This window comes from Zootoca vivipara, chromosome 10, assembly GCF_963506605.1.
Source record: "Zootoca vivipara chromosome 10, rZooViv1.1, whole genome shotgun sequence".
Lineage (NCBI taxonomy): Eukaryota > Metazoa > Chordata > Lepidosauria > Squamata > Lacertidae > Zootoca > Zootoca vivipara.
In genome coordinates, this window is record NC_083285.1 from 32,850,265 (window position 1) to 32,876,255 (window position 25,991).

The window sequence follows — 25,991 nt, forward strand, 5'->3', positions numbered from 1 at the left end:
TTTCCTCTGGAAGCACAGTTTTTTCCCCTACATAGAATTCCTGGTCTGGTCATCACTATAAGGCAAATTGTGAAATAGAACTCTGGCCTACTTAACCTCATGTTTAAAAAAATTTCTGCTACATCTTTATAACGTTTATTTTTTTAACAGCACAGAGGAAATAGAGCATGGGATCCGTTTTATAATGACACCATTGCTATTATTTAGAAGTGCCACACTAAATGTTTAATAAGTACAGGCTTAGCTAAGTGGAGATTTGGTTCATAAATGGAAGTTTCCTGCCATTTACTTTCCCTGATCCGTTGTTCCCTGTATCTAAATATGTCCATATAGCCTGCTGTCTAAAGTCACTTTCCTTAAACTTCAGGAACATATTTTGACTAAAAATTCCCTTTATTTACTTTTTTTTTGTTGCTGCTAATTTCACAGCGTCCGTGAGTTATCATTTCACTTTATTAAGTCATTTTATTAATTTTACTACATAGCAGTAGAGAAGTTTTGAAGCTTGAAATATTTCACGTCAGGAACAGTGGCAGACCGGACGGTGGTGTGGTAGAGCTCACCTGACCTCCCGAGAGCTAAGTGGCTGCTTTTTACAGCATACTGCCTGGGTGTAAATATATTCAGTGTGGAAACGTCTTCCCAAGAGACCTTAATAAATCCAAGAGGCTTTAATTTCTCCATTCTCTTCCACCTATAGGTAGGAGAGAGCTGGAGGAATAATGCAAATGATCTTTGCCCCGTCACATACATTGTGGGCTTCGAAATTTGTGGTGTATGACGATTCAGTAATGGCGAGCTCAATTCTGAACATGTATTATTTTTATTCTGTCCCAGGACTGTGTAATGGTGGGTCTACATACCTGTGGTGATCTCGCTCCGAGCACCCTGCGACTTTTTACGGCAAAACCTGAAATCAAGGCAGTTTGCAGTGTTGGCTGCTGTTACCATCTTCTGTCAGAGGAGCATGAAACTCAGGAAGGTACAGCAACCCTTTTCTACCTGAGTCTTTTTTAAAAAACAACAACAACTGTTTAATTAATAATGTCTTTGGTTTCTTTTGTTGACTCATTTCTTATTGCTTTTCATTATGACTTGTGGAGAACTCACTTCTGCATGCCCTGTAGCTTTCCTGTTTTGCCACTCTCTTATATTTGTAATATTTGGTCATAGGCTTATTAATACAGAATGCTTTAATGTGGCTATAAAGACAGCTGTTTTTACTTGGCTTCACTTAAAAATATGTGTTTTTGTTCATCATTATATTTCCATCCACATAAAGTTTATATCAGATTTTGCCATTGGCAGTGTACCCATAACACCACACTGAATCATTATACAGCGAGTTGTGCATTTGTGATACTGTGGCTTTTTACAATCATAAGCCAAGTTGGGAGGAAAGCGTTAGAACAGGCATCCCCAAACTGCGGCCCTCCAGATGTTTTGGCCTACAACTCCCATGATTCCTAGCTAAAAGGACCAGTGGTCGGGGAAGATGGGAATTGTAGTCCAAAACATCCGGAGGGCCGAAGTTTGGGGATGCCTGCCTTAGAAGATTATGATGGCAATGTGCTTGCCACTTAAACTGGTTTAACCTCCTTAAGTATGTAAATGCACAAACAGAGAAGTTTAATGGGTTTGTAGATAACAGCACACTTGTATAATTAGAGAGCAAATAGTTTCAGAAGATTTCATTATAGGAACAGAATGATTTTATATATGTAGATACCTTTCCTTAAACATGATCTGAAATAGGAAATATAAAACTTACCCAGAATTATCTTGCAGATTACTAAAAAAATAATAATGCTTCAGTATTACAGTAAAGAACAACCTCTGGCTTTAGATTTCAGCCATGTTTGCATTACCCATTGTGGTAAACTAATGGGTCTCATGAACTAGTTTACCACAATGTTCATGAGCCATAGTGAGCTTAGAGTTTATGTATTCCCCATCTCCAGTCTTCCTAGCTTTTGCAGCTGATCCACACCTGTTGCTATGTAATTTTAACTATGGTTAGTTTCAGCATGCCAGTTTCTGTGAAGTTGACTTGCTTGAAGCACAAATGTGAATTCTAGAAGGGTAGTTGTTGTGTTAGCTTCTTGTAGCAAAATATTATAAACTTTACCATTTCAATTTATTATGCCATAAAGGTTGTATGTCCTAGGGTTGCTTCCGTTGCTGATTGTACTCAGAGTAGAACCACTGGTGTTTATGGACAAGACTAATTTAGCCACATTATCTTCAGAGGGTGTTATTCAACACTGCAGCTCCTTTAGTGCAGCAGACCTCAGTGTGCACAACCAAACTTCCTCTCCTGGCCCCTCCAGTATCCTACATGCCCTCAAAAAAATTCTGGAGGGCTGGGGGACCCTCTGGAACAGATTTGGGGGGTGCACAGGGTCAGAGAGGCAATGGGAGACAGTGCACATGTAGGAAGGGGTGATAGGTCACACACCAAGACCGCAAACCATGGAGGGCTTTAAAAGGAAGAACCAGCACATTGCATTGGGATTGGCGAAGATAAAATATTGGGCTCATAATACACAGTTATAGCTAATACTTTAGCAGCCATATTTTGTACCAGCTAAAGTTCTGGGCTCATTTTCAAAGGCAGCCCCACATGCAAGGCATTGCAGCCATCCAAACACAAGGTTATATGTCACTAGAGCCAGGTTATCTCTTATAGCCAATAGAAGGTGATTTTGGCCTCTAGTGCCACAGACACAGACCATTGAGCCACCCCTAATCAACAGGCCTCCACTTTTAACCTGGTCTTGTCTTGCTAGAGTTTCACATTAGATTCTAAATGTGTGGCATGTTGAAAGATTATTTGGTTATGATCCAGAGGACAGACACACACAAGCCCGTTGAAATCAATTGAGCTACATGCTCAGATTTAGATTGTGTTGCTTGTTTGGAAATTGTTTGGAAACGTTGACATGTGAAGGAACTGAACATTATTTTAGAAGCATTGTTTGATATAGAACTTGAGTTTTTTATATCTGACCCTCTTGAAGCGATGAAAGAATCTACTTCTGTCTTCCGCAATATCAATCTAAAAGCAAGAGACTTTGATACCATGGCAACTCATGAAACGCTCCAAAGAAAAGATCAAAGCACTTGATTTCATTTCCATACCATCTCTAAATATTGCTGTATGACACATGTTTGCATTGTTTGAATCAGTTTGTGAGATATCTGAAACATGGCTGTAAAGGATATAACAGATGTTTTTAACTAATATGTATGCTGAAACATTTAAAAATCATTATCTTATTAAATTTCACTCTAGCTCTCTGACAGTCCCCCCTCCTCCTAAGTGACCAATTCAAAATACAGAGGGGTTTTATTTAAGAAACAGTACAGAAGAACTTCAAAATTCTGGTTTCAGTCTTCTTCTTTTCGCCCCTTGAAGCATACTGTACATTAAAATAAAGGTGTTTCTTCACTGAATACATGAAAGCCAGTATTTTTATCCTGTCTTGAAAGAATACATAGATGCTCCAACTGGAACTATCGTTGGGTGGGCTCTCTGCAATGAAATTTTTTTTAATCACATACTGAAAAATATCCAGTGCAAATTACCCTATTCTCTGGAATACCCATATCCGTATTTGTGGGTTGTGAGAGTTTTGCAAAAAGAAAAGAGAGCTTTATCCATCCAAAGCAAGCAGATGATTGAGGCAGGGAGAAGCAGAGGAAGAGTTTGTGTTAATTGGCTAGACGTACTTTAGCTTACTTTACAACAGCTTCCTGGAATTAGCGTATTTCGAGGAGTGACCTGAACAAAGCCAAGGGAGTTGGTCACACTGAGTTGTTCTGAAGGACAATTTCAGGCAGTTTTGAAGTGGGTGGGGTGGTGTGTTTGAAGGAGCAGGAGACCTTTGGGCAACTGAAGCATGATGCAGCTGGATGAGTGAAGGGAACAGGGCTGCGCTGGAACATAAAAGTGGGGAGATGGGGATGAGGCCCTTAACCATTTTGAATGAAAGAAGCTTGTGCAGGGTGTCCAAGAAGCCAGTGTACGGATTAGAGGAGGGATGTTACATGATTAGAACAATGAGAGAGGTTGGAAAATGTTGGTGACAAGAGTGCTTGACGGATGTGTGTTGGTGGAAGGTGTATTGTAGTCAGTTATTTACCAGGGGGGAAAAACATTAAGGGTGAAGGGCAAATAATGGAATATATGACTCATTTTCTAACTAAAAAGTCTGAAATCCGCCTACGAGTATGGCGTCAAAACAGTTGCATTTCTGTTCTTCTGTAGGCATTCAATTAAATCTTAAAAGCACTACAAGATTTGTATAGACTTTCACCTCAGCTAAAAAATGAAATGCATATGAAGGCTTGTATAGTTTGGCATTTTTATAGCTCCCAACACCATCATTTAAAAGGATATTGCATTAGTTTTAATGCAGAATGCTATACACCAATGGTTGTAGAACATATTTTAAAAGTGATTTTTCTATAATTTCAAAATGAATACAGACAAATATTTCTGTGCTTCTTGGTTTTCACCCAAGAGTGACATTTAGTGCTGGTTGGTTGTGATCCCATCTTCCTGTTCAAATGAACATACAAAAAAAATGCCGTTGATGTAATCTTCCCAGTTCTTGTTCTGTTTTGAGTGATGTCCTCAGTGGTATGGTTTCACAACAGCATCCTTGACAACTCTGGACAGGGCTCAGATTGGAGAATCCTTTAGAGCAGGGTGAGGTAAAGGTAAAGGTAAAGGAACCCCTGACCATTAGGTCCAGTTGTGACCGACTCTGGGGTTGCGCGCTCATCTCGCATGATTGGCTGAGGGAGCCGGCATATGGCTTCCAGGTCATGTGGCCAGCATGACAAAACCGTTTCTGGCAAACCAGAGCAGCACATGGAAACGCCGTTTACCTTCCCGCTGTAGCGGTTCCTATTTATCTACTTCCATTTTTGACGTGCTTTCGAACTGCTAGGTTGGCAGGAGCTGGGACCAAGCAACGGGAGCTCACCCCGTCACAGGGATTCGAACTGCCGACCTTCTGATCAGCAAGCCCTAGGCTCAGTGGTTTAACCACAGCGCCACCTGGGTCCCTGGTAGAGCAGGGTGAATCCATCATTAAAACAACAAAACTATCTCATAACGAAATAATATAATCTGCCTCCCAAATCCTGTAATGGTGGCTGCTCTCTGAGTATGAAATATAGCCAGAGCCAAATAAAATAAAGATCTAGAGAAACCTGCTTTTACAGTAATACTTTAGAAGTAGATGTGCATAATGTTGTCATTTGGAGCCCCAATGAAAGCAGGGTTTCACTTTCAGTACAGCTTCTGTGCTGCTTAGCCTTCTGTTTTACGCCTTAAAGAAAACTAGCGCATTAGCACTTGTCATGGTATTGTTTTTAATATCTTTCTGTGTAGGATGTGTGTGCCACAGTGTCCCAATCCCAGTTCTCATAACTTAAATGGTTAATATTTCAGCGATAAGAAGTCACCTTTTCTGTCTGAATGCATAATTACAGTGATTAATTGCATATACTTAGTATGTAAGATCTTCTAACAGACCTGTCATATTACTAACCCATTCATCTTTTTCATAGAAAACATTTTGTGTCTTCCAGGCATCGTTTCAAAATCTCTTTCCTCTTCCATAACTTCTCTGTATATGTTGTTGTTGTTTAGTCGTTTAGTCGTGTCCGACTCTTCGTGACCCCATGGACCATAGCACGCCAGGCACTCCTGTCTTGCACTGCCTCCCGTAGTTTGGTCAAACTCATGTTCGTAGCTTCGAGAACACTGTCCAACCATCTTGTCCTCTGTCGTCCCCTTCTCCTTGTGCCCTCCATCTTTCCCAACATCAGGGTCTTTTCCAAGGATTCTTCTCTTCTCATGAGGTGGCCAAAGTATTGGAGCCTCAGCTTCACGATCTGTCCTTCCAGGGAGCACTCGGGGCTGATTTCCTTAAGAATGGATAGGTTTGATCTTCTAGCAGTCCATGGGACTCTCAAGAGTCTCCTCCAGCACCATAATTCAAAAGCATCAATTCTTCGGCGATCAGCCTTCTTTATGGTCCAGCTCTCACTTCCATACATCACTACTGGGAAAACCATAGCTTTAACTATACGGACCTTTGTCGGCAAGGTGATGTCTCTGCTTTTTAAGATGCTGTCTAGGTTTGTCATTGCTTTTCTCCCAAGAAGCAGGCATCTTTTAATTTCGTGACTGCTGTCACCATCTGCAGTGATCAAGGAGCCCAAGAAAATAAAATCTCTCACTGCCTCCATTTCTTCCCCTTCTATTTGCCAGGAGGTGATGGGACCAGTGGCCATGATCTTGGTTTTTTTGATGTTGAGCTTCAGACCATACTTTGCGCCCTCCTCTTTCACCCTCATTAAAAGGTTCTTTAATTCCTCCTCACTTTCTGCCATCAAGGTTGTGTCATCTGCATATCTGAGGTTGTTGATATTTCTTCCGGCAATCTTCATTCCTGCTTGGGATTCATCTAGTCCAGCCTTTCGCATGATGAATTCTGCATATAAGTTAAATAAGCAGGGAGACAATATACAACCTTGTCGTACTCCTTTCCCAATTTTGAACCAATCAGTTGTTCCATATCCAGTTCTAACTGTAGCTTCTTGTCCCACATAGAGATTTCTCAGGAGACAGATGAGGTGATCAGGCACTCCCATTTCTTTAAGAACTTGCCATAGTTTGCTGTGGTCGACACAGTCAAAGGCTTTTGCATAGTCAATGAGGCAGAAGTAGACGTTTTTCTGGAACTCTCTAGCTTTCTCCATAATCCAGCGCATGTTTGCTATCTGGTCTCTGGTTCCTCTGCCCTTTCGAAATCCAGCTTGCACTTCTGGGAGTTCTCGGTCCACATACTGCCTAAGCCTGCCTTGTAGAATTTTAAGCATAACCTTGCTAGCGTGTGAAATGAGCGCAATTGTGCGGTAGTTGGAGCATTCTTTGGCACTGCCCTTCTTTGGAATTGGGATGTAGACTGATCTTCTCCAATCCTCTGGCCATTGCTGAGTTTTCCAAACTTGCTGGCATATTGGGTGTAGCACCTTAACAGCATCATCTTTTAAAATTTTAAACAGTTCAGCTGGAATATCATCACTTCCACTGGCCTTGTTATTAGCAGTGCTTTCTAAGGCCCATTTGACTTCACTCTCCAAGATGTCTGGCTCAAGGTCAGCAACCACACTACCTGGGGTGTACGAGACCTCCATATCTTTCTGGTATAATTCCTCTGTGTATTCTTGCCATCTCTTCTTGATGTCTTCTGCTTCTGTTAGGTCCTTACCACTTTTGTCCTTGATTATGGTAATCTCTGTATATATTTGTGTATAAAGCAGCTTATTTAATGTATACATGTTTTTCATTTATATGTGCGTGTATATATATGTGGGTGTGGGTGCGTGCACAATAAACAGAAGAAGGAAGGCTAATGGGTCTTTCCTACAGGAAGGCTTATTATAACTTTTTGTGTACTAGTGTGGTCTTAGCCTCTGGGTTTTGAGAAACTGTGTTTGCAGCACCAAAGTGTGCTTCTTGGGTTGCAAGCCTGGGCAGTGTATATGGAGATCCTGGGCTCCACCCTATTGGCTTCGCTGATGTGGAAGGAAAGCAGAGCAATACGTTTTGCACTAGCTTGGCTGCCAGAGTTGCTGGAAGGAGATGTACAAGGAGCTATCCAACCGTCTTGGGCAGTGTTTCTCAACCTTTTTTGGGCCACGGCACACTTGTTCTATGAAAAAAAATCCCGCGGCAACCAACTCTGTGCCGCCCTATATTTAGTTTAGTTTGGAGGGGAAAAGCATGCCACTGAAGAACTGCTGTGCGGTAGCCAGGCGGACCCACCAGGCGCTCTCACCTGGGTTGGGGGGTGGCGAGGGGCCCTCTCCTCCCTATCTTTCCCTTTTTCCCTCACCTGGGGGGGGCTCCCTCCTTTTCCTCTTCTCCTGGGGCGGCTGGGGTGGCGACGGCTGCAGCGACGAGGCAGGGCCGTCGCGTGGTGGGAGGTCCCGGGCTTCAGAGCTCTTCCCGGCCGCAGGCGGGCTCGCTAGGGGCTTTAGCGGCTCCCCGCTTGATCCGCCAGGCGATTCCGACGCCCACGCGGCTGCCGCGGAGCCCAGGGGTCCGTCGATCATCCAGCCGGGCGCTTTCGATGTCGCTCCGGTGGGGTCGCGGGGGGGCCTCCAGCGGTTCCCCGGTCGATCCGCCGGGCTCACTTGGCGCCCGCGTACCGGCGGCGGCGGTTCCGGCGGTCCGGAGGCTAGGCTGGCGGCACGGGCACGCTGGTCGCTCTCAGGAGCTTCGCGCTGCCGTGCCGCACGCCATCTTGCCTCGCCGGAAGTCCGTCAGCAATGCAGAGCGCCCTTTTCCTCGCCGCACGTCGCGGCACACAAGCCGGTGTCTCGCAGCACACTACTGTGCCGCGGAACACCGGTTGAGAAATGCTGGTCTTGGGGACTCCACTTCAGATTTGTGTAGATTTGTTTTTCCTTTCCCGAAGATGTCCCACAAAGCAGTGGGTACAGATTGTTCCTTAGGGTTTACTCCTGAAGGCTTTCTCACCAATGAGTATAGCTGCAAGACTGCAGGGGTTTAGCACTAGAGCTTTCCTTCTCCTAGATGGGCCACTATCCCAGATTGATGAAGCAGGGTGGTAACAGAAAGACTCCTGAACACTGCACGTCATATGTTCTTCTATGGCTTTCTTGACCCAATCACTGGAATTCGAATAGCCCTAAAGTTAGTCTGTGTATCTTTAGGACTTCTCTAATGTTATGTCATGTAACTACTGTGCCGTCAGGGAAGTGATGCATGCCACTCATTTGTGTTTGAGGCTAAGGTGGTGGTTGAATTTTATTAGGCCATTCTCCTCTTTCTGTAATATTTCAACAGGGATAAACTTGCCTTATTTATTTTAAAATCTAAGTCAGCAGATTATTAGGACTTCTGTCCCCCTCATTCTGTACCACATTTTACAGTTATTCTTATTTCCTTGATTTAAAAAATATATATTTAGGAGCATAATTAAAGGCCATGATTTAGATGCAGTCAAGCTCGTGGATTTAATTTTTAGTGTTCCTATTTTATCTGTAAGCCAACTTGTTTTTGTTTTTGTTGTTGTTCTTGATGTTGATGATGTTGATGATGATAATACTAGCGTTCACACATATCTAACTTGGTGTTGGATTGTCATCAAAATTCTATGTGCTTGTTTTTAAACTTTTGCAGGGTTAATACTTGTTACAGTAATGACACATTAGCACTTAACTCAAAATTGGTATGCTTTATTGTCCAACTTAGGGACGCAGGTGGCGCTGTGGGTTAAACCACAGAGCCTAGAGCTTGCCGATCAGAAGGTCGGCGGTTCGAATCCGTGCGACGGGGTGAGCTCCCATTGCTCGGTCCCAGCTCCTGCCAACCTAGCAGTTCGAAAGCACGTCAAAGTGCAAGTAGATAAATAGGTACCGCTCCAAGCGGGAAGGTAAACGGTGTTTCTGTGTGCTGCTCTTGTTCACCAGAAGCGGCTTAGTCATGTTGGCCACATGACCAGGAAGCTGTACGCCGGCTCCCTCGGCCAATAACGCGAGATGAGCGCCGCAACCCCAGAGTCGGTCACTACTGGACCTAATGGTCAGGGGTCCCTTTACCTTTATTGTCCAACTTAGGGGCAACATAGAATCTACTTCTAAGTAAACAATAAAAAGGCAATAAGTTCTACTTTATCTGTTATCCATAAGCTGCCTTGAGTCCCTATCAGGGAGAAAGGTGGGGTATAAATAAATATGGAAGACGACACCAACATTTTTTTTTTTTAAAGCATAGTTGTATGCCATAAACAAGCCAAGCATGAACACCATTTTGGGTGACTATTTCTGAGGTAGTAATCTTTATAATTAAATAGCTGACATGCTGCTGGTGCCAGCCTTGTGAATTCCACTGCATATGAGTATTAGGCTCCATATCAAGTCACTCTTCACTGTTTATCTTAGGCGCAAATTATGGAGCAGTCCCTGTGAATAAGTGTGTGATAAATACAGAAATTTTTCAGTATGTTTAGCAAGCCCTGGGTAATTACCTTACACTGACAGCTGTTTCAGATTTGTCAGTCAGATATATCTTTTGGCAGGTTTGTCACCTTTTTTAGGCCTTCCCCTTAGGGTATATTCCATTGCTTCCCTATAGTGGTTAGAAATGAAGCCTAAACATTTTGATTTTTCTTTATTCACACACATGAGATGAAAATTAAAATTGTAAATATTTTGGAATTATGGAACTTCAATATAAAAGAAAAGCAAGCGGGATGCAAGCTATCAGGAATCCTATGCCTTTATTGATACAATCCTATAACACCTTTATCCTCAGATTCCACCTTTGTGCTGCTTAATACTACAAACTGCAAGATGCTTTCAATCAGAATTTTTTGTTTTGTTGCGCTTTCATTTATGTAAAAAGGTGGAGTTATTTTAATTAAAATATTTATAACCGACTCTATACCAAATGGATCTCAGGTTGGGCACAACAATACATTGAAAGCAATCATTCAGTTATTGAAACAACAGCTAAACAACAAAGAACAATTTTAAAACACAGAGCAGAATTAACAATCCCTAAATGCCTGAAAAAATAACCAGGTGCTAACAATGAAAATCCAAACTGCTGCAGTATACTGGCTCTAGTTCTGAATGCATTTTGGCTTCCAACAAGCCTGTTCTGAATAGCTGCCTGTCAGCCTTCTGCTAAGTGGTTTAGTATCCCTATACAGTGGTACCTCTACTTACGAATGTTTCTACTTACGAATGGAGCTCCGTCCGCCATCTTGGATGCGATTTAAATAGGATTTTTTTCTACTTACAAATTTTTAGATAGGATTTTTTCTACTTACGAATTTTTTCTCCCAATGCATTCCTATGGGATTCGACTTAAAAAAAATTTCTACTTACAAATGTGCGTTTGGAACGCATTAAATTCATAAGTAGAGGTACCACTGTATATACTTCTAAGGTCAAAGTAAGTCATTTGCATTTATTGCCAAGTAGTTTTGTAGATGGGAAAGTTGTACTTCTTTAGCCACTTACCTCAGAATATCTCCACTGGAGTGCGGCAATTCCAAAGTAAATGCTTATCTTTGTTCCTAATCTTTTTTTGGGAAAAAGTCTCTCTCTCTCTCTCTCTCTCTCTCTCTCTCTCTCTCTCTCTCTCTCTCACACACACACACACACACACACACACACACTTTCCTCTGCTGAAATACAGAATAAAAAAGCCTCTGCGAAATCCACTCTCAGGAGAAGGCAAGAAACCCCTCCCTTTCCAACTTTGGAGTGGGAAGATAGGAGAAACCACATCACACTGAGCAGTTCAAGCGTGACACTTAACTATGATTTAGGCTGTGTTCACATTAGCAGTTTGAAGCACTGTGAGGTCGTTTCCTCCCCACTGCATTTCCAAGTCGCTTTCTCCCACCGCTGTTCACATCAGAGAGGGGGGCAGGGATGTCTCTGCTCCGTGATTTGTTTCCCCATGTGGAACTCCCAAGTCAGTGAAGCTTTCATCCGAGCACGTGCAAAACCTGCCTGAACGGCTCGCACCACAATGGAAGTGACAGTTTCCATTTTCGAAGCTGGCTGGAGGAAAAAAGCTCATCAAAGAGGAGCATTTCTCTGAAAGCAACTGGATACCGATGGATTGTGCTAAGCAGTGGTGGGAACCTGCCGAAGCCACAGTAAATGGTAATGTGAACATAGCCTAAATGTTGCATCCACAAACCTCCGGGCTTGCACACTCCCCTTTCCTGCAAGGAGATTGGAAGCAGTTACTTCTTTTGTCTAAACTGTCCATAACATGCCCTGGGCCCCCACTGCCCCAGGTATAAGACAGACAAACCTTTCCGGGCATTGTCCGGGGTTGCACTCCCCTGGGTTGGATATCAATCCCTGAGCTCTCAGCGACACAGGTCGAATGATCCTGTGATCCTGTGCACTCTATTAATCAGCAGAGTCTGCAGTGACAACCGGAAGCGTGAATGTGAGCATTCTTAGATTTATTTTGCAATATTTACAGGGCAAATCATAATGGCGTCTGCTCTCTTCTTCAGCAGCAGACAGAGAGAGAAAAACACAGTGCAAGAGCACAACATAACGGAAGAGATAAGACGTAACTTCCGTCCTCAGACTTTCCCAGCTCAGGAAAGTAAACAGTGACATGTGACTTTCCAGCCACATACCAGCAACGGAGGAGTGATTTGCTAACGTAAACATGGACAAACTAATTGATCCTGGTTTTGGGAACAAAGCAAATTTCAAAATATAGTTTGCCATTCTGGCCTGTTTCCCTGAGGTAGGAGTGGCTAGCCCTTTTTGATCAGCCGCCCCTCCAAGGCCGGCTTCCTACACTGGGCATAGTTAGTGCATAAGTGTATGTGCCATGCACACACAAAACACACATCCACCATATGCTTACCATACATGCACATTTGCGCACATACTACACATATGCCGGACATTCGGGCACACAGTGCTCTCTTGCTCTCTTTCTCACATACACATGCATGTGGTTTCACATATGCACAATCAGCATTTCCAGCATTTCTCACTCCAGAGCCTGGGTGAGGGAGCTGGAAACAGTGCATTGTCTTTAAGAAAAAGCAGGCAGAGGGTTTTACCTTTGATCTCAATGCTGTGGGGTTTAGAGCCAAGATCTATTTGCTTGCTCTCAACTGGGAAATAGCTCTTGGTGGCCCAGAGGCACCTCCTGAACGGCAGGTTAGACATCCCCATCCTAAACCATAATAGCAAAGGAGCTGTGCTCTAATGGCATTGTTAGTAAGTAGTTAAGTGCACCTGAACATTTTTTTGAAATTTCTGCTAAATGTTCCATTAAAAATCCTTTATTTTCTTGAATGTGTACGCATCAATATATATTGAGCCAGCGCTTAGAAGCTTGCCTCGTTTTCCTCCCTTCTGTGGCCAACTTATTGATTTGTCTCCAGCAGTCCCTGTCTCGCATCCATTTGTCATGAGCACTCCTGTTTCTTACCCAGTCTTGCTCAGCTGCCCAAGTAATTTTCCATTTTGTGGGATCACAAGACTCTTGCACCATGCAGTTGTACAGATAAATGTCTCATGTGAGCACCAGAGGTGATGGTGCTTAGGTAAAGGTAAAGGGACCCCTGACCATTAGGTCCAGTCGTGACCGACTCTGGGGTTGCGCGCTCATCTCGCATTATTGGCCGAGGGAGCCGGCGTATAGCTTCCAGGTCATGTGGCCAGCATGACAAAGCCGCTTTTGGCAAACCAGAGCAGCACATGGAAACGCCGTTTACCTTCCCGCTGTAGCGGTTCCTATTTATCTACTTGCACTTTTTTCATGTGCTTTCGAACTGCTAGGTTGGATGGTGCTTAACCTTATGTAAATGGCTAATTATTAAGTTAAAAGTTGAGCAGTGCCAGTCTGAGAAGAAGGCTTTTGTTTTCACCAGGGCTGAAGAAGACCAAACAGAAACTCATGCCTGAGTTAGTTGTTGGCAAATGATCAGGTAGATAATCAGGTGTTAGCACACATCTGGGGTTCTCAAACTTCGTGATCTCATGCATACAAGTAATAGTTTCCTAATGAGGGCAGCCAGTCTTCACCAAGGTTTCCTTTTTCTGTGCATGTGCAGTGAGTATGTGCTCATTGCTTAGTCGCCAGCAGCGCAAAGCAAATCACATAGTTTGGGGGCATGTGGCAAATACTAGCTGAAATGAGATTCTTGGCAATGCACCTAATATATTAAAACAACAACTGTCATTGTAGCTTAGTTTGCTGAAATCTTATTATAAATTTTCTGCGCTGCACAATGTAAATGATGTACCAGGGTTGTTTTTTTTTAAAGGATCCTGTTACATGAGGGATTTAATTTAGAATGGAAATAATAGCTTACCTTGAGAAAATACAGTGATTTTTAGATGTAGGCCCTTAGGCAAACGGTATTCACCAAGTAAGATATCTCTCTCAAACTGCTGTTTTGCGTTGTTAAACTAGGTAGCATTTAAAAATCTCTCTCAATGCTCTAGTGTATTCTCAACAGCCTATTTACACTGTTGCTCGATTGTTTCTCTTTCTTTTGCAGATGTCCTTCACGGAACACTGGGTTTTCCCATGAGCCGGCATTTAAAGGAAGAGGGTTGGTTCTGTGGTCGCAATGCCAGAATGGCAGCCTGTTTGGTACAGTTTCTTTCCCCACCCCCCAGAATTTATCTACATCTGATGGAGTTTGTTGTGTTTTGCTTGCAGACCTGGATTTGTCTCTTAAATATCAGGCAGTGCAGAATAACACCATTAGTGGTGTATTCATGGTCAGTTAATGGGCCCATGTGAAAATTTGGGCACAGCTTGGTTGCTTTGAGCTCAGATGAGATGTGGCACAAAGCAGAAGGTCTTGACAGTTATCTAAAGGGCAGAAAATCCATGGCAGGCCCATCACTGATTTCACTAGTCTTTGTTGGATATCACAACTAAGCATAGCGAAAATGACTGCCTGGCTACAAAGTCAGAGTAGACTTTCAGTCCCCTTTAAGATAGCTTTAAATGCAATGTTTCTTCAGTTCAAATGCGCCATATCATAACATGGTGAGATGGCATAACATGCACCCAGATTTCTAGGGACATTTATCTTGGATGAGCACTGTGTTGTGTCTTCAATCTCACCACCACCACCACCACCTCCTTTCTTAACCTAATGAAATTTAAATTTCGTGCTTTTGATATTTTCACAGATGCTTGCTGCGAATTAAACTGGGTTAGCAGAGTCTGCCATGTGCTAAGCAGGTCTGAATATTAGAACTGCCCCCTGTTTCTGGTTGCAGTGCTAGTCCAATCTCAAGCAACATATCTTTACTTTGAACCAAATGTGCATTTGATCCTTGTGTGATCTTCTTATGAACCTCAGTCTTTGTCCCTTTTGAATTTGCCAAGACTCTGTCTCAGCTTGCATAATCCCTTTAAACATATTCAAACAGATTTAGCTTCCCTTGCATCTTAGCCCGCTTGTCTTCAACAGGCTGAGGATGGTCTGAATCCATTTTCTCCTATCACTTTGCCCACATTCTCCTCCCCCACCTTGCTACTTATCTTATTTTACTGAGTGCCTAATCAGAGAAGCTATGTTTACTTCTGTTTTCCCTATGCACAATTTGGGGGGGGGGGACCACCATGTGTAAACAGCATGGCTGCTTTGCTTAGGCTTGTTCCTGCTTGTGAATGTAGCACTAAATCATGGTTTATCATTATGTGTGACCCAGCCCTTTGCATTTAATGTTTTTATTCAATGTAGGTGTTAATAGAAGGGATATTTCTTCTTCTTTTTTGTAGAATTGAATTTGTATCCCATCAGTTCCTTAAAGTATTCTCCATTTCCATTTCATAGTTTTCAGGCGTATCTGAAAATCCATTACCATTTTAGGGGCATACATTTTCATCTTTATGTATATTATCAAATATGAATGAAGAAACTCAGTGTAGACTAAAATGAAGTGTTCATCGAATTCAGTTTTTTATTTAAAAATGTACAGCCAAGTATCATCTCAGATATTTGCAGAAATATATTTATACGTTTCATTGTAATTGTGAATCCTGTGATTACATTCTTAAATAACATGTGATAGATGCGAGCACACACATTTCTGTAATATATTCTGTTATTCCCCCATAATGAAGTATGTTTATGTTATGTTCAGAGTAAAGAATAAACACATCAATGTTTTTTTTCTTTTTCTCTTTGAAGGCTCTGGAACGAGTTGCAATTGGCCAAGTGGTGAGTAATGTTGTGTATTTAACCCTTCCAATGACAAAGCTGTTTTCTCACTTTGAATACTTTGAATACATGACCTTGTGCTGAACTTCTCGTTTGCTAGAATTGGAGAGTTAGCAAACAGCGAAGCTTGAATTGGAGGCAGATTGATATTCTGCATCAGCACCATGAAATTGCACTTTTATTGCCTGGTCTTCATGGAGCAATGATAAAACATAATTTTCTCCAGTTAATTAAGAGTGATTTAAATAGCAAGAGCATACATTAAAAGTACTCTGAATGTCTTGCATTTCATTCCTCCTTCATTGTTGTTGCCTCATTTGAAGTCCGGAGAAATTCTTTAGGGCTACTGAATAATCGGGTTGAGGATTACAGTCTCGTTGTAAACTGGTTTCTTTTTTGCCTCATGCAAATTTAAAATACAATCTCTTTTTTCCGAGTCCAAAGGTGTATCCATGGAAAATATGAAGTTAAATTGTTCCTTTGAGAATCAAGAGTTCTTCCTTATCCAACAAAAGCTTTTGACCTAATTGCAACCCATTCTGCATTCAGTCATCTCTTCCCAAAAGTTCATTTGGATTAGAGTTGCATCAGATGGTACCCTTTATGAGCTTCTTCCCTCTGCGTCCGTCTTGTCCCTGCTTGCTCATTGTTGCTGGCCGTGGAGCTCTTCCCAAGTAAAGCCTTATGTTTTGTGGAACTGTGACTTAATCTTCGTCTACTTAAAAACACTGCATGTTTCTTAAAGAATGCATGGTAAGACAGGATAGGCCAAAAACACTTTAAAGATTTACAGAAGGCTGAAAGTGCACTCTCCGCGGAACGCATTTTGTGACTCGCATTTCATTATTGTGGTAATAATAATAATAATAATAATAATAATAATAATAATAATAATAATTTATTATTTATACCCCGCCCATCTGGCTGGGTTTCTGGGCGGCTTCCAACAGAAAAATAAAACACAGTGATCTATTAAATATTAAAAGCCTCCCTAAACAGGGCTGCCTTCAGATGTCTTCTAAAAGTCTGGTACAGTAGTTGTTTTTCTCTTTGACATCTGATGAGAGGGCGTTCCACAGGGCGGGCACCACTACCGAGAAGGCCCTCGGTAGTGGGCTGACTTAGTGATGCGACTTATTATGGAATAGGTGTCAGTTGAGGCTGGTTTACACTGCCAAATTCTTCCATTTGCTTATATATTTGACCGCTTGGAAAGTAGTAAACACAATACAGCTTGAACTCTGGCAGCTAACTCTGACCACAGCTGCTTGGAAAAGTCCCCTATTCACCATCACCACCACCACCTCTACAGCCTTTTGCCATGTGCTATGTATTCTTTATTGTTATCATTTATTACATTTGTATCTTGCCTTCTCTCAAAGTGGTAGACAATAATACAGATGCAATAAAACAGCAATAGCGTACAAGTACGTACAGAGAGAGTAAGTTAAACATCAATAAAAGCAACCAGTTAGAACCCACTACAGCATATTTACATATCAATTCATGGGCCAAATGCCTGTCTAAATAAAAATGTCTTTGCTGCCGGCAGAAGGTCATCAGAGACTGAGCTCGCCAGGCCTCTCTTGATAAAGAGTTCCAGAGCCGGGGAGCAGCCAAATGTGCTTTCGATGTTGGCAGGCTAGAAAGAAAGGCCTCTCTCAAGGATTTTAAAACCTGGGTGGGCTTGTATGGGAGATGATACCTTTCAGATAACCTGGTCCCAAGTCATATAAGGCTCTGAAGGTCATAACCAGCACTTTGAACTGTGCCCAGAAAACACTGCTTGTATACACTTGTGTGGGGAAATTTGGCAATTTAAACTGGCTCATTGCGTTTACAGAACAATGGAGACCAGCTTAGTGAAGAAATTCTGTTTAGCTGGGCATCTCAAAATGTTCTTTTCTTTGAGAATCTTGCACCAGTATCTTTTCTAGTAATGTAGTCAGCGTTCATAAACGCTTTTTTAAGAGACTAGCATGCCTTTCCACTTTCAGTTTTTACAGTTGGGTAGCTGCCTTTATTTTCTTACAATGTATTGCTGCAAGTCCAGATTCTTCCGTAAGAATTATATATTACTGAAATCTTATTTTATGGGCAAATATTAGAGTAACATAAAGCCAGATTGTACATCATGCAATTAATTTTCTGACATTTAACTAGAAGCACAGCGGTCAGATTGAATTGGCTTCCTAACGTGGGCCAGACCATCAGTGAATTTTCTTTTCAATATTAGTTATATACAACTGGAGATATAAACATGGGAAAGTATTGGAAGGATTTGCTTTGATTTATTACAAGTTCTTGGTTCTGGCAAGGCACTCAATATTCTTTGTTTTCAAATCTCCATCTAAATTCCTTTTGTGGATACTTTAAATCATTACAGCGCCATTTATCATCCCTTTTGGTATATGTACACAAGCCGCATGACTGTTCAGCACACCAAATTTACAGACCAGTGTGTCCCTGCTGCAAAGCCGTTAGCCCAGTGGAGTTTACACAAGGGATAAATTTGGCCGTGCATTTTAAAGAGTATTGCCTCTTCTTATGTAAACACATAGTTCATTCTTAAAGGTATGAAGCTCTTCAACACATTGCACTGTTTGTAGAAGCATAGGAGTTTCTGTGTGTATCGGGGAAAGAAGATGAAGTTGTTAGGGGGTAGAAAGTGCATTGAAAACTTGAGAAATGTTTTCCCTCTGGCTTTAGAGAACCAGATTAATCATAAATGGGTACATTTCTGCAGTAAAACCAACATAACAAATAGCATAATTTGGCCTATGGGGCTTCCTCTTTTCCTCTAGTCTGCTACTCAGCCCCATTCAGTGCTTGCTGTTTCCTGTGTTTGTTTTTTCCAACAATTATGGTTACATCGTTACATTTCTAAAGAACAACACTTTAACTTGGGAACAAGAGACATACTAGTAACACTAGGTGGAATGAGCAGAAACCAGTAATTAGTTGAAGACAGCCAACTGTTTTCGCTGTTCTAGTTGCGGTGTCTGGTTCCAACTTAATACCCTGCTGTTCTTTGATTCCTTGCAGCTGCCTACAGAATCCTTGTTTTATCGAGCTGTCCTCCAGGTTATTGTAGAAGAATTTTATGGAGTCAAAAGAAGGTAGTATGCTATAATTCCATATCGTTAAGGAAGAACAACTTTTCCCTCCTTTTTTTACTCGCGGTGGTGGTGAAACCTGAGGTGCATGTATTGAATGAGCAGCAACTCTGAGATGCATGTATTGAATGAGCAGCAAATCTTTCATAGATAGCTGAGAGTATCTCTTTGACTGGGGGTCTGTAAATCTGAATAGGGCTCTGCAAAGTTCTACTGCATGCAAGTTGAACCTGTAAATTCTTTATGTTTTAATTAAGTTGATCATTCAGAAGGAACTGGTGAATTATGTGGTGTCTTGTTTTTTTAACAAAGCTTGGCAAACCTAGCCAAATTATTCTTGAAAATGGTTTATGTAACCGTGCTTGAAAAGCAGCTGAAGTCAAACAAAAGATTGAATAATGATGCCTACCATGAGCCATTATTAATCATTCATATAGCATTTCAACTGTAGTATATGCTTAATATTTACTGTTCATCTTCTCAGTTGTAAGGCAAGTCATTATCATTACAAAGTGTTGAGTTTGAGAGAATGTGACTTTCCCAATACTTTTCCTGGTTAGGAAAAGATCAAACATAGGCCTTCACTTCTGCCTGTTGATTCAAACATTTCTTGCTGGAGATACTCTGTTTAAAGCTATCCACCCCCTCCCTGTGCATCTTATATATTGTCTACATCAGTGTTCTTCAACCTTGGGTCATCAGATATTGTTGGACTGCAATTTATATCTCTGACCACTGACTAAGCTGGATGGGGATGATGGGCCTTGTAGTCCAAGAACATCTGGTGAACCCAAGGTTGAAGGAACACTGGTCTACATGATACAACTATGGGCTATATAATACAGTCGTACCTTGGATTCCAAACGCCTTGCAAGTCAAACGTTTTGGTTCCCGGACGCCCCAAACCCGGAAGTGAGTGTTCCGGTTTGCGAATGCTCTTTGGAACCCAAATGTCCAATGCAGCTTCTGATTGACTACAGGAGCTTCCTGTAGCCAATCAGAAGCCGCACCTTGGTTTTGGAAGTTGAACGGACTTCCGGAATGGATTCCGTTTGACTTCCAAGGTACCACTGTATAGGGCTGTATAATACCTTCTTTCTTTAACATGCAAGAATAACTATTTTAGTTAATACAAATGCATTTGGAATCATAGCTCAGTTGGTAGAACACGAGACGCTGAATCTCAGGGTTGTGGGTTCGAGCCCTATATTGGGCAAAAGATCCCTGCATTGCAGGGGGTTGGAGTGGATGACCCTTGGGGTCTTTTCCAGCTCTACAATTCTATGATCTATGATCTACTGGCATCCCCAGTCTTCTTTTATGTATGATCTGTATTCCCGATGAAGTTGAAAAGGAAACTTGAATAAATATAAAACAGTATTTTATGTATTTCATTCTTTTGATAGGACATGAATGCTTTCTGTGAATGCTCTCTGTGGAATGATAATATATAGCCTTTTAATGCAACAAGAACAAAAATATGTCCTGTTTATCATTTCAGTGATCGTAATATTGGGAAAGTATATTCTAAATCATCTTCCTTCTTGGATTATGCTCGAAAAGCTTTTAAAAAGCTTGAACTCGATGAGTCAGAGGTAAGTACGGTAGCTGTTTACTCAATACATGCTGTCACAGTGGCCGGAGTGGACTACTTCAGAGTAACGACGCTACGCAGCTCTGCATTTTATTCTTTTATTGGTGCTGCGTATTTACAGTGCTTAAGTCATTGCTATTTACACGGAGTGATGTGGTCAGTCGGTTTCAGAACCTCCTAATGGCTTTTGGCGCGTCTTTCTCCAACACAAAAGCTTTGGCAGACCCATCCTCTTTCCCCTCCTCTTTCTGCGTAATTCCGGAGTTGGGGGGATGGGTCTCCCGCCCTTATTCGCCCCTTCCTGTCCCACCTGGGACCCTGGCTCCTCTACCTTGCCTGAGCCTCGGACACGACTTCCTGCTTCCCCACTGGAATCGGAACTCTCTCTGCTTCCCCCTGTGCTCGGGGATTGGCTTGAACTCAGGAGGGGAGGGACTTCGCGATATCCCCTGTCCCTCACATCCACCCCCCTCCCAAGCTCTCCTTCACCCCTCCCCAGGTCCCCCCCAGGTGTCGGTGACGACTGGAAGCCTAAGAACTCAGTGCTTTCCGAGCCCGTTGGTGTGAACACCTCCCCCCAGTCCTGCAAGCCCCCCCCTTCCGCCTGGGAGGACGGGAATCCCAAAAAGTCTGTGGCGTCAGAGCTGGTGGGGGTAAAAATGTTCTGCCAATCTGCTCCTTCCTCTGACTGGGTGGATCTCGGTGACACCCATACCTCATCCTCTGGTTCCTCAAACTCCGCTTCCCAGCGCCATGGTGAACTGCTCTCCCGTGCTTCCTCCCCCTCCCCCTCCCCCTCCCTTTCCATGTGCCAGGGCTTGGGTCTATGGGGAAAGAGGGCGTGAAATTCTTCTACCAGGAATTCCTCCTGTATCTGAGTGGCTGGGACCCATTCATTCTGGGACGGTGGAGCATCCTCCCATGCCATGAGGTACTCCAGTCCCCCCACCCCCCACCTTGAATCCAGGATGGCTGTGGCCTCATTGAGTTGCTCCCTGCCTTCCCTCTCCCCCCCTCCCTCAGGGGTTTGTTCGCTGTCTCGGAGCCTGCTGCTTTCCCTGTACGGCGACAGCAGCGATCTATGAAACACTGGGTGCACCCTCATGTCCTCTGGCAGTGCCAGCCTGTATGCCACCGGGTTGACCTGTTGCGTGACCGTGAAGGGGCCCAACCTTCTGGGCGCCAGCTTTTTGCATCGCCCTCTGATGGGAAGGCCCTCCGAGGACAACCAAACTTTGTCCCCCACCCTAATGACCTCCCCCGGTCGCCTGTGGCGATCTGCCCCCCTCTTGTACGCTTCCTTGGCTCTCTCCAAGTGTTCTCTGAGCTGCTGGTGCACCGTCTCCAGTTCCTCTGCCCAATCCTCAGCCTGTGGGCCCTCCTCCTCCTCCTCCCCCTCCCTCTCAGGGAAAGATCTGAGGTCACGCCCGTAATTGGCCTTAAAGGGCGACACCCCTGTGGAGACGTGCACCGCATTGTTGTAGGCAAATTCTGCCAGTGGCAGGCGATCCACCCAGTCCGTTTGCCTCTGGCTGACGTAACATCTCAGGTACTGCTGCAGAATGGCGTTGACCCTCTCCGCCTGTCCATTGGTCTGCGGGTGTCTAGCCGTCGACAAGCTGACCTCCACCTGCAGGAGGTTCATGAGCCGCCGCCAGAACCTGGAAACAAATTGGCGGCCACGATCCGAAATAACCCTTAAGGGTAATCCATGCAGTCTGAATACGTGATCCACAAACAGTTTGGCTGTCTCTTCTGCAGAGACCGCCCTGGCACACGGTATAAAATGGCACATTTTGGACATGAGGTCCACCACCACCAACACTGCGGTCTTGCCCCTGGAAGAAGGCAGATCTGTGATGAAGTCCATGGACACCACTTCCCACGGCCTGTGTGGTGTGGCTAAGGGCTCCAGCAATCCCGGTGGCGCTGCTCTGACCACCTTTGCCCGCTGGCAGGTGTCACAGCCCCTTACATAGTCTCGAACATCTTCCCTCACCCCTGGCCACCAGAAGTGTCTCATGACTAGGTGAGTGGTCTTGTCCCTCCCAAAATGACCCGCCGTTGGGTTGTCGTGCATCTGCTTGAGGACCGTACGTCTAAGCTGGGTGGTGGGCAGGTACAGTGCACCCTTGTAGAAAAGCAGCCCCCTGCGTTCTGCAAAGTCTTTTGCCTGCTCCCCCCCCCCTCAGTTCTCTGAAGATGCGGTTGGCAAATTCATCCGCTGCCGTCAGTGCTGTGAGTTCTGCCTCGCTCACCACTGCTGCTCCGCAGGACCATGCTGACGGGGGGAAAATGTGCCTGGGTGCCGGTGGCGCCTCCTCCTCCATGTACTCTGGCTTGCGGGAGAGGGCATCCGCCCTGACATTCTGCTCTCCCGGGATGTAGTGTATGGAGAAGTTGAAGTTCGAGAAGAACTCTGCCCACCGTATCTGCCGCTGGTTGAGCACCCTGGCAGTTCTCCAGAACTCCAGGTTCTTGTGGTCCGTGCACACCTGGATGGGGTGCTTGGCGCCCACCAGGAAGTGTCTCCAGTGCTGGAACGCAGCGTGGATCGCAAGAAGTTCCCGATCAAACACCGTGTAGTTTCGCTCTGGCTGGGTCAACTTCCTGGAGAAGAAGGCACAGGGTCTCCACTCTCTGTTGGCGTCCAGTTGCAACAAAATGGCGCCCACAGCTTTATCAGAAGCATCTGTCTCCACGCGTAGGGGCGCGTCCTGAACCACGTGGAACAGGTTCTGGTCTGAGGCGAACACCCTCTTGAGGCTTTCGAACGCTGCTTGCGCCTCTGGTGTCCACCTGAACTTCTGCTTGCCTCTCAGGCAGTCAGTGATGGGAGCCGTAACGCGAGAGAAGTTCTTGATGAACTTCCTGTAGAAGTTGGCGAAGCCTAGTAGGCGTTGGGCATCTTTGCGCGTCCTGGGGCTGTGCCAGTCCAGGATGGCCTGCACCTTGTCCTTGTCCATCGCCAGCCCCTTGTCGGACAGCTTGTAGCCCAGGAAGTCCACCTCCTTGGTGTGAAACTTGCACTTCTCCAGCTTCACATACAGGTGGTTCTCCTTCAGGCGCTGCAACACCTCCCTGACATCTTTCACATGCTGCACTGGGTCATTGGAGTAAATAAGGATGTCATCCAGGAAGACCAAGCATTTCCTGAAGAGGAGGGACCCCAGGACGTGGTGCATGAAGGCCTGGAAGCATGCTGAGCCCCCTTGCAACCCGAAGGGCATCACCAGATATTCAAAAGAGCCCAGAGGCGTGAACATCGTGGTTTTCCATTCATCGCCTTCCCGGATCCTGATCAAGTTGTACGCCCCCCTCAGGTCTAGCTTGGTGAAAATCTTGCCCCTGCGTGCCGCTGTCAGGAGATCATCCACTCTGGGCATGGGGAAAGCCACTGGCTCTGTCACTGAATTCAGTCGTCTAAAATCCACCACCAGACGGCGCTGTTGCGTGTCTTTCTTGTCCACCCAGAAGACCGGGCTGCCCCCTGCTGCCTTGCTTTCTCTGATGAACCCCCGCTTGAGGTTCTTGTCGATGAAAGCGCGCAGATCCTCCAGTTCCTGGTCTGACATGGCGTACAGCTTGGCTGGGGGTATAGTTGCCCCTGGCACCAGGTTGATCTGGCAGTCAAAAGGCCTGTGTGGGGGTAGGTGGTCGGACTCCGCTTCGCTGAAGACCTCCTGCAGGTCCCAGTACGGCTTGGGTATCGCCTCACCCCCTTTGATGTGCATGGTGGCCACCGTGGCTATCGGAGGCCCCTCCCCTGGTTGGTGCTGCATGCAGTGTTCCAGGCAAAAGTCCGATCCAAAAGTGATGCATCTCTGGTGCCAACTGATGGAGGGGTCGTGGCGCGCCAGCCAGCTCATGCCCAAGACGATGGGGGGGTCTGAGATGGTGGTGACGTTGAATGCCAGTGTCTCTGAGTGCCTTCCCACCGTCATTCTCATGGGGGGGGGGTTTGATGGGTGATGGCCCCTCCCAGCAACTCTCTGCCGTCAATGGTTGCCACGTGCAGAGGAAAATCCAGCTGCAGAAGCTGGATCTGGTGCTGTTCTGCAAAGTTCCTCGAGAAGAAGTTCGCTGAGGCACCACTGTCAATTAGGGCGAGGACCGTCAGGGGATAGCCATTTGGGAGCGTGAGCGTCACTTCTAGAACCACTCCTGCTCTGGGAGGGGTGGGCTGGCTCTGCTCCCCTCTGTGCGGGTGGGTGGGCTGGGGCTGTTGTCTGCTGACTGTGCCTGGCTGCTGCCCCTTGTCTCCTGCAGCCAGGCTTTCCCGTTTCCCTGCTGTGGTGCTGCGTCAGTGGGGGAGGGCACAACCGTTCCCGCCTTTCCTTGCCACTCCCTGCGATGTGGGCAGTCTCTGACGAGATGCTGGGGGGAGTTGCAGAGAAAGCAATTCCCACCCCTTCCCTCCTTGCGTCTTGGCGCCGCTGGGGTTTGAAAAGCCCGCGCGCGCGCGCTATCAATCTGCATGGGTTCCTGGTCCTGGCTGGCCCCAGGCGTGGCTTGAAAGGGTTGTTGGGGGAGTGGCTTCTCCTGCGACCGTGGGAACCAAGCCCGCTTTGCGCGCGTTGCTTGCTTGTCGCTCCACCGGGATTCCTGTCTCACCCCCACCGCCAGAGCCGCTTTGCTCAGCTGATCCATATTACTGGGCTTTGGACCTCTCGAGAGCTCATCCTTCACCTCCTCATGCAACCCCAAGTAGAACGCCGCTTGCATTGGGGGTGACTCTAGTTCCCACCCCAATCTGTGCACCAGCATGGTGAATTTCGCCCAATACGCGCGAACTGTCATATTTCCTTGGCGTAAATTATGAAGTTCCTCCTTAGTCTGGTCCATATGACTATCGGACGAATACATCGTTTTCAAACCTTCTAGAAATAGTTTGACATTCTTCATGCAAGGATTCTTTGTTGCAATTAACGGTCTTAGCCACTCCCTGGCTGCCCCGGTAAGGTGCTCCACAATAAACGCTACCCTGTGCTCATCATCAGGGAACTCATCGTGGTGCAGCTCAAGAGCATACACAATCTCAGTCTCAAAGCCCTGATATTCTTTCGGGTCTCCATTGAACTTGCTTACTAGCGTCCCGGCTCTCCTTCCTGGCAGCACTTGGACTTGGGGTGCCCCTCCCGCCTTGTTTTTCTCTGCATCCAGCTTGTTTTGGAGGTCTACCGCCACCGCCCTTAATTCCTGCTCTCTTTCCTGTAGCGCTCTCACCTGTTCCGCAAGTTGTAGCCGGTCGTCCTGGACCTTCTTAGTCTCTTCTTTAGCTGCCTTCAATTCCCCCTGCGCCTGCAGCGACAGCTGCTGCAGTTCTTGCTGGGCTTGCTCCGCGATCTGCCGCCATCTCTCCGCCTCTGACACGCTCATCCCGGCAACTCCAAAGTAGCCCAAAAAGGATTAGGAGGTTGCTGTCACAGTGGCCGGAGTGGACTACTTCAGAGTAACGACGCTACGCAGCTCTGCATTTTATTC

General features: G+C 45.1%; 1 protein-coding gene across 1 annotated transcript in view; it reads left to right on the top strand.

The window, feature by feature from the left end:
- METTL25 (methyltransferase like 25) overlaps positions 1-25,991 on the top strand; it is a 57,591-nt gene that overhangs the window by 14,612 nt on the left and 16,988 nt on the right. The window contains exons 5-9 of the mRNA XM_035127305.2: positions 838-982; positions 14,115-14,209; positions 15,768-15,797; positions 18,843-18,916; positions 20,415-20,508. Of these exons, the coding sequence (XP_034983196.2) occupies positions 838-982; positions 14,115-14,209; positions 15,768-15,797; positions 18,843-18,916; positions 20,415-20,508 (438 nt within the window). The remainder of the gene's footprint in view (positions 1-837; positions 983-14,114; positions 14,210-15,767; positions 15,798-18,842; positions 18,917-20,414; positions 20,509-25,991) is intronic.